At 47.0% G+C, this 10,000-nt stretch overlaps 1 protein-coding gene across 6 annotated transcripts in view; it reads left to right on the forward strand.

Annotated features, from left to right (window-relative positions):
* LOC134452701 (transcription factor COE1-A) overlaps nt 1–10,000 on the forward strand; it is a 307,435-nt gene that overhangs the window by 230,892 nt on the left and 66,543 nt on the right. For all 6 annotated transcript variants that reach the window (XM_063203218.1, XM_063203215.1, XM_063203219.1 and 3 more), the window contains exon 10: nt 2,824–2,950. In XM_063203218.1, the coding sequence (XP_063059288.1) occupies nt 2,824–2,950 (127 nt within the window). The remainder of the gene's footprint in view (nt 1–2,823; nt 2,951–10,000) is intronic.

Raw genomic sequence — 10,000 nt, forward strand, 5'->3', positions numbered from 1 at the left:
TGTGTGTGTGTGTGTGTGTGTGTGTGTGTGTGTGTGTGTGTGAGAGAGAGAGAGAGAGAGAGAGGGGGGGAGAGAGAGAGAGAGAGAGAGAGAGAGAGAGAGAGAGAGAGAGAGAGAGAGAGAGAGAGAGTGCGCTGAATAAAATACCTCATAAATCTCCAAAAGAAGCAGCCCCAGACTTTTGGCCTTGTAACTTGCAAATGCTGCGCTCTCTCCCACTCTCATACTCCTCCTCTCCCCGGCGAGTTCAACATGACATATGTGAATTTTCATTGTCCAGTCCTGTTTTTAATCAAAAAAGTAGAAACGTACAGCAAGATGTTGAGTGTTACTGCCCCGGCCATTAACGCCCTTTAGCATGGGCAACTGCAGCTCATATCGACTTCATGTCTCAGGAGCTCCATATGCACAAAAGACCACAAGATCTCACTCCGCCTGAGCAGAGCAGAGGTCACCAATAAACTCTTTTTCTAACAATCAGTGTGGAACAGACTTCTCCTCTAAAGTATTGTCCTCTGCACCGATAGAGTGAGAATCAAAGTACAGGTACCACCACGTAAGAGCCTACATGTGAGGTTGTGAAGGGGTTTTCTCAGAGTGACAGACGTGGCCAGCTTGCACAGTTTAGTATCAAAGGGGAATATAGTACGAGACGTATTCTTGCAGCGTATCTACCTCATGAAGTATAGAGGAGAGTAACTAGTGTATAGACTATGTAAGATTATGTACTACAAGTGTTGTAATAACATCGGTAAGAGTACTTTTACGTCTACTTTATACACCTCTGTTTAGTATAGATCATAGATAGATGAACTGTCCTCCGAACACTTAGAAAATCTGCTCTACTGACTGAGTTAAGAGTGTTTAGTTCATGTTTCTCTTGTTAACATGACTCCCGAGTCCTCAAAAGAGAGAATTAGTCAATCAAGACTGGGATTTAGTCAACAATCAACAACACACCACCATACAGTACACCAACAGTGCATACATTAAACCAGATGCCGCTGCTTGACGCCGCACGCATTTCCCACTTGTGACTGCTTTAAGACCTGGGCTTGAAGCTGTCCTGGTAGCTGGAGGACCTCTGCTACGCTTGCCTGCTCCCATAAGGAGGTGTTTATCGCCCGTCAGACGGCCTCCAGAGGGGCTGTGGACTGGAGAGAGTCTGCAGTACACCGCTGCCACTGCTGCCACTGCTTAGAGTCAAGTGTTTGTTTGCTGTGGCTGCAGTGGAGTGGAGTGGAGTGGAGTGCCATGCACACTCACAACGTACGGTAGCACAGCACAGCGTGGCGTGGCGCAACACCTCTGTACACAGGCCCTTCTACAAACACACACACATATATAGACACACACATACAGTACATGTATACAGTGCTCAAATGTATGCATGCACGCACACACACACACACACACACACACACACACACACACACACACACACACACACACACACACACACACACACACACACACACACACACACACACACACACACACACACACACACACACACACACACACACACACACACACACACACACACACACACACACATGCTACTGCTGTGGCACCCCTGAGTTTATAGCCAGACATAAATCCACAGCTTAAATAGTTAAATAGCTGTTTTCACCACACGGACGTATGCACGCCTGCATACACACACACACACACACACACACACACACACACACACACACACACACACACACACACACACACACACACACATGCCCGCATACACACACACACACACACACACACCCCTCTCTTTTACACACACTCACACACATACACCACTCACACACACACACATACACCGCTCTCTCTAGATCTCTCTCTCTCTCTCTCTCTCTCTCTCTCTCTCTCTCTCTCTCTCTCTCTCTCTCTCTCTCTCTCTCTCTCTTACACACACGTGCACACACATACTGTACACCTACAGTACACAAGCCCATGTGTGTTTGCACATGCTCACGAAACCCACATTCCTCATCAGTATGCATTCCTCCAGTGTAGTGTTTAAGGTATGGCTGCCAATCCAAAAACCTGGATTTGTACCCCAGAGCCCCTAAAGTCCCAGCATTAGCCCAAGTCTTACCCTCTCAGCCCCCGAGCTGCAGGACCTGTGGCTTGGCCCGGCTCAGATAGGGTTCTGTTTAAAGTTTTCCCCAATGTTGATCTGTAAAAGTTTGTGTTTATTTTGTTTTACTTACAGGTACAGTTTTTTTTCACTATGGTATTTTTTTGTGCTAGTATCAGCAGTGCAGCTACTGTTGTTTCTAAATGTTATCTCAATATTTAGAGATTGTAATGGCATGTTGCTGAAGTTATCCCAATTTTTATGTTTGTCTTTAAAGTTTACTGTACAAAAAGATGTCATTAAAAGATTGTGTACATTCTTGGTGTCAATTGAAGAAGTTGAAGAAATGACGTTTTTTCTTGCCCCCTTGTCTCATACTTGATGTCAATTCTTCCCTGAATATGTACCCTACAGTAAGAAAGAATGACACAGCTTCCCTCTTCAGCTGATCACCCAGCCATCCGGGTGCAGACGCTGCCATGCCACATCATAATGTTCAATCCCCTCAGCAACACAAAACTGAATTTGATATAGAGTAGTTGAGCATGATCTTCATAGTCAAGATGTTGTTCTCCGGCCCCTTCTCTCCCTCTGTCCCTCTTCAGCTGATAACTCCCCATGCCATCCCTCTCTCTTTCTTGTTTTCTTTCTTTTTACTTTTTTGAGGCACATTAAATAGCATTTGTGTATGAAATGTGCTACATAAATAAACTTGCCTTGCTTTGCCTTTCGTCCCTCTTCAGCTGATCACGCCCCATGCCATCCGGGTGCAGACCCCACCGCGCCACATCCCCGGGGTCGTGGAGGTCACCCTGTCCTACAAGTCCAAGCAGTTCTGCAAAGGAACGCCAGGCCGCTTCATCTACACAGGTGAGTGGACTCAAAACACACACACGCACACATGCACACGTGAACACACACAACACACACACATGCACACGTGAACACACACAGACACACACGTGCACGTGCGTGCACACACGTGCCCACACAAACACTCTCTCAGCTTTTGGTAGAGTTTTTCAGAGACCCAGTCAATGCCATTATTCATATACAGTATTTTGAATTCTGCCTTTTTCATTTCTGAATATGAAGTGTTATATACGTAGCAGAATTCCAGATGAAGCTATAATTTCAAATCCTCTTGATTTTTGTTCAATAACTGTAATAATATTTTAATGAAATTCCAACCTTCAGTAAGCCCTAATGCTGAAATATCTTTTCATCTCTTTGCCAGTGAAACACTGCCACAGATACGTATACAGTATACCGTAGTGTTATGCAGTGCTGTACTGTACAACCATAAAATATACAAGCTGACTCAACCTCGGTTTCTCCGTCTTGCTCCCACACGTCATTACTAGATGTTTTAGTACTGCAGCACACTGACTTGAGATCAGTTTCCCAGGTCTTGCTCCCGTGTGGCATTATGAGATGTTTTAGTGCTGGACTGACTTGCGATCTGTTTCCTCGCTCGTGCTCCCCGTGGCATAACTAGATGTTTTAGTGCTTGTACGGACGTGGAAGTACGAGCGAGCGTAACAAATTAGGTGCATGTTTGTGGCGAGGAATGTTCATTAAATCCATACTAGTTTGCTACTCTGCACAGCACAGCAACACACACACACACACACACCACGAGCGCGCGCGCACGCGCACGCACGCACACACACACACACACACACACACACACACACACACACACACACACACACACACACACACACACACACACACACACACACACACATCCCCACACTACACCACACCACACACACACACACACACACACACACACACACACACACACACACACACACACACACACACACACACACACACACACACACACACACACACAACCCAGCGCAGCTACTTGGCATCGGCAGCTGGCTGACTTGACTGGCGCTGTGCTGAGCTCTGCAGAAAGAAAGCTCACGCCACGCTAGGCTCGCTCGCTCGGGCTCCCTGCGGTTTGTAACCTCCAGGAAACATCACGGCCCTGCCATGAAAGTTAGCCCCCTGGATAGGAAAAGGGGAACAGGGGGTGAGGTGAGGGTGGTGGAGGGGGTGAAGGGGATTGTGGGGGAGCATCTTTGCCATGAATGTTAGACCCCTGGATAGGAAAAGGGGGATAGAGGGGGAGGTTAGAGTGGTGAAGAGGGGTGGCGGAGGGGGCATCTTTGGCAGGAAAGTAAAACCCCTGGATTGGAGAGGGGTGGGAAACGTTGGGAAGGGGGAGGGGGGGGGTATGTCTTTGAGAAAACCTGGTCTTGCCATGGAATTGAGACCCCTGGATAGCAAAAGAGTTTGGTGGGGGGTGAGGTACTTGGGGGTGTGTGCAGTGTTTAAATTGGCTTTTGGGAGGTGGGGGAGCCCTTCACTTGCGGTCAAAATAGCTTTTTTTTTTTTTCTAACATCGCCCCATCACGCAAATACATGTATTCTATGAAGTTATTGCCCATAATTAATATCATACATAAATCAATGTATTACTCAGTTATGAGAAAAACAGCAAGGTACCCTCATTCCCTCTTCACTGTATTAGGTTGCTAAAAAATAGGAACAGTTAGACCAGTATCACACCTGATGCATTTATGTAGCCTACTTTTTAATATTCTCTCCTGTCAGTTGGCAACAGTATGCTATTGGACTGTCAGTACAGGGGCAAAACAGTTTCAATTCTGACCACCATCACTGCACCATCAAGCTACAAAGGTGTAGACCTAAGACTATTAAGAACTCATATTATTGATGTGAATAACAATTTGTTTTAAAAGATCATATGATTGATTTTAATTCTCCTAATTTATTTCTTTAATTCTCTTAATAATGTCATGGGTTTAGCATGCATGTATTAGCACCTTTTATGCCTAATAAGTAACAAAGTTAAAAGAATAAAAATGCATGCTTAGGCTATGCTGTTCTATTACAGTGCGTGAAAGTGTGCACTGTCACTTTAAATCAGGCGGAGTCTGCAGAGAATCTTCTCACTCGGACTGTGGACACGTCTTTTCTTTACAGAGTGCCCCTTTGGCTGACTGATTATATGGGCGTTCTTATTTCAGTTGTTTAGTTAGTTCAGCTATCTCGCTCCGTGCATATGTTTTAATTACACTTCAGTCGCATTAAGTAAATGCCTTTTTGCAAAGCAATAACTTTGGCAAAAGGCGGCAATAGATTGTTGCAATTCTAGCGCGAGAGAGACGGTGCACTGCTCTACACGCAAAGCTAGGATGGACACGCAGGAATCCCTGTCATTTGCTTACTGTCTAAAAACTTTTAATACGTTCCTGGCATGTTTAAGCCCACATAAAAGTAACCTGCAACCAAATGGCTACACATTCTGACAGAACAATGGACGGAAATCCCAAACTTGATGTTGATTTCCCCCCATTAACAAACTGCTGTTAAAGTAGGCAGACACCACGCTATTCTGCATGACTGTTTGGTTAACTTTGCCTGAAAGCTAGCCGATGTCAAATGAAATGACAGCTTACCTCCGTTTTGTAAAAGGCATTGTATCTAGCCTACTAACTTTGCACATTGAACATGAAGGCATGGAGAACAGGCTTGAAGTAGTGACAACTCGAAGCGGAGTAGTTCTAGCTGTGAGAAAGAGCAAGCGCTCCGGAACGCTCAACTGTTGCAAAGTTGCAACGTTGTTACAAACTCATATTGTGGTGTCTCGCAGCGCATGTGCAGAATGCAGATGCATAATAACTGAAATAATGCGGGAGTCCCTTAATCTTATTTTATGTTGCTATCATTATAAAACTTTCATAAAAATATGATATTTCAAGAAGAGGTGAAGATATATGAACTGTGAATACACTGAGGGTGGGGCAGCAGGAGCGCAGCTCCGTTTGGCTGTCCCTCCGAGGTAAGGAGGCGGAGCTGCGCTCCGGAGGGCTCCGCCCCAATTTAAACCCTGTGTGTTTGGGGTTCTGAGATGGGGGTGAAGGGGATGGAAAGGAGACGTCTTGTGGAAAACCTATTCTGGCCATGAATGTTACACCCCTGTAAATGAGAGGGGAATGTGGGGCGAGATAGGATGGATGTTGGGTCTTTGAGTGGGTTGGGGATAAGGGGTGAAGGGCATCTATGAGAAAACCTGCCCTTGCCTGGAAGTTAGCACCCTGGGTGGGGATAGGAGCTGGGTGGGGGTGAGCAAGGGGAATGTTGGGGTGATGGATGGGAAAGGCATGGAAAAGGGGGGCCAACCATCTTTGAGAAAATCTGGTTAGCCATAGTTGTTAGACCCCTGGATAGGAAAACGGGAATTGGAGGTGGGAAAGGAGAGGAGGCTGGCGGGATGGGGAGGGGGGGGGCATCTTTGAGAAAACATACGGCGTGCCTATCAGCCGTGGAATGCTTTCTATTTCCTTTCCACCGTGGCTACACACATGCCTTCCCTCTATATACCCCCCTCTTCCCACCCAAACTGACATCTTTCTCTCTGTCTACTTCACTTTCTCACTCTCTCTCTACCTCTCTCTCTCTCACACACACACACACTCACCTACACACGCGCGCGCGCACACACACACACACACACACACACACACGCACACTCCGCCCTGCATGCCTGTCTGTGGTGTTGGTCTTGCCTGTAGCGACATCCTGTAGAGTGTGGTGATAAGAGCCAATAGGAGTCTTATCTCCCCCATAGGAAGGAAAGAGGGGCCCCCAGATTTATCCTGACCCAGCACAGGGGTGTTGTAGAGGAGTACGGTGTAGGGGTGTAGTGTAGTGTAGCGTGTGTGTGTGTGTGTGTGTGTGTGTGTGTGTGTGTGTGTGTGTGTGTGTGTGTGTGTGTGTGTGTGTGTGTGTGTGTGTGTGTGTGTGTGTGTGTGTGTGAGTGAGTGACAGGGGGAGCTCAATCCGTCTTGTGCGTCTCATATGAGGGGAGGAAAGAGAGAGAGATTAAACGAGAGTACAAGAGAGAGAGAGAGAGAGAGAGAGAGAGAAAGCGAGAGAGAGAGAGAGAGAGAGAGAAAGCGAGAGAGAGAGATATTGTGTGTGCCCCAAGTGTAAGCCAGGAAGACAAGAAGGGAGAGATGGAGGAGGAGTGGAGATCATCGGGAGATGGGGAGGAGTGGCAGAGGTGGGGGAGGTTGGAAGGCAGTGGAGGAGGGGAGGGAGGAGGAGGTGAAAAGGAGGACAAGAAGGAAGAGATGAGGAGGAGGAAGAGGAGGGGGGAGGAGGAGGAGGAGGATGAGGAGGAGTGGATTGTGTATGCCAGCTACTGGTTTTACAGCCAAGGAGAGAGATGGGGGATATGGCCAGATAAAGAGGTGGGGGATAGCCAAGGAGAGAAAGGCAGAAGGAGAGAGAGAGAGAGAGAGAGACAGAGAGAGAGAGACAGAGAGAGAGAGAGAGAGAGAGAGAGAGAGAGAGAGAGAGAGAGGAATGAACAGAGTGAGGAAAGAGAGAAGCACAGGGCATGAGAAAATGGAGAGAACTGTGGAGTTGGAAAGGACAGGAGGAGAGAGAGAGGGAGACATAAGGCAGGAGGGAAGGGAAATGGAGTGAGACTGAGAGTGTGAGAAAGGAGGAGAGAGAAAGAGAGAGAAAGAGAGGAGGGGGAGTGAGTGTCCAGGTCTGGGCAGTGTAGTGTAGTGTATGGCGGGGAGGGAGGTTCAGGCGCAGGGCAGGCCAGTGTGGAGTTAATTACTGCAGATTGGGAGATTGTAATGACTAGGGCTCATTAAAATACAGCCCCTCGATTAGCACAGGCAAACAGGCTGCACTTTACAGGGCTCCCATCCTGAGAGCTCATTTACTACACTGCACACACACTACACACACTACACACACACTACACACACACACACACACTTGCACATGCAGACTGCGTGTGCGTACACATACACACAAACTTATACACACCAAGAGGTGAGTGTGTGTACATACACACATGGGAAGCAAGTATACACACATAAAAACAAACACACTCAGACACACACAGACACACACACACACACACACACACACACACACACACACACACACACACACACACACACACAGACACACACACACACACGCGCGCGCTCACACACACACACACACACTCACACTGAGGCAAACACATACAATTCCTATAAACTAGCATCTAAGAGCCAAAGTAGGCTACAACAACACATAACTCCACATAGATCTGAAAACACATGCCAACACGTACACACACACACACACACACACACACACACACACACACACACACACACACACACACACACACACACACACACACACACACACACACACACACACATAGAGCAGATCAGAGCAGAGCACAGCGAGCAACAGTTACTGTGGAACGGATCGGTGCAGCAACAGGGGTAGTTTGTGTCCTCCTTGGGGCTGAGAATCTGGTTTCGGCTAATTGAAAATTATAAGCGTGTGCCCTGGAGGAGAGAGGGGTTTGTTTGTAATAAGTGGAGTTTGTACATAATGGGGGAAACGTGGCTGCTAACCATTTAGCTAAAGCTGATTTCTCTCTGTCTCTCTGTCTCTCTCTCTCTCTCTCTCTCTCTCTCTCTCTCTCTCTCTCTCTCTCTCTCTCTCTCTCTTGAGCAGAGTGGAAGCAATCCCAGACCAATTTAAGGAGCTCAATAATGAGCATGACATGCTTCCATTTCTCTCTCTCTCTCTCTCTCTCTCTCTCTCTCTCTCTCTCTCTCTCTCTCTCTCGCACTCACATTTTCTTTTTCTTCCCCCTCCTTTTCACTCTCGCACTATTTTGCTCTCTTACATTGTTTTCTCTCTTTCTGTATCGCTCTCTTTTGTCTCTCTATTTCTCTGTCCAGCTCTCTCCTTCCCCCTCTCCCTGCTTTTCTCTTTCTCATGCATTTTATCTAACTGCATTCTTGACTTATTCTCTCTTTCTCTTTTTTCCCCTCCATCGTTTCACTCCCTCTCCCTGTCTCTATCCTTTTCTCTCTCTCTCATTCTTACTCACTTTTCTCTTTCACATTCTTACTCGCTCTGCACTCCCCCGTTTAGCCAGAGAGAGTAGAGAGNGAGAGGTTCCANTGGCCCATTCCTGGTTCTATTATGGCCCCCCTTAGGCAGACCTAGGCAGACCCAAGGACTGTTCTATTCAATGCTAGGACCATTATGACACGCCCCTTTAGGCAGACCGGAACCTGGTCATGTTAGGTGCCCATAGAAACCTATTATGTTGGCATATCTCTATACTTAAAGAATCTCTGGTTTAGCTCTTACTTCTATACTCCCCCTGCACTGCACTCCACTCTCTTCACACGAGTCTCTGAAACTCTTTTTTCCCCTCGCTTTCTCTCTCTCTCTCTCTCTCTCTCTCTCTCTCTCTCTCTCTCTCTCTCTCTCTCTCTCTCTCTCTCTCTCTCTCTCTCTCTCTCTCTTCGTCTCAGTACGAAAAGCTGTCCGTCTCAATTGCTCTTCTCCGTTTCCTCAAGTGCTCTTAAGTGTCTGTAGCAAGTTAGCAAGTGAGCTCTGTGGCGAATAGAGGAGGGAGGAGGATCAATGATCTGCTTATTTCTGAAAGCGTGTGGCACACTGCATATCTGGAACATGTTATCTATCCATTATGAGCGGGGGAAACGCTCGCTCGTGCCTATATTATGAATGTCTTGAGATTTGTGGGGAAATTAGTGGTGAGGTGATTGTGAACACGGCATGTTCGCACACTTGGAGAAAAAACAGGGACGCACACACACACACACACACGTGCACACATTTGTACATACACACACACACACATACGTGCACACATATGTACTCTTACACAGGCACACCCTCACACCACATCAAAGTAATCCTCCATTATCACTTTTTTTCTGAACCACATAGCCAAATTCCTGACAGACATGAACATACAAACACACAGTCACTACACACACACACACACACAGACACTACACACACGCACGC

Source organism: Engraulis encrasicolus, chromosome 7 (genome assembly GCF_034702125.1).
Source record: "Engraulis encrasicolus isolate BLACKSEA-1 chromosome 7, IST_EnEncr_1.0, whole genome shotgun sequence".
Lineage (NCBI taxonomy): Eukaryota > Metazoa > Chordata > Actinopteri > Clupeiformes > Engraulidae > Engraulis > Engraulis encrasicolus.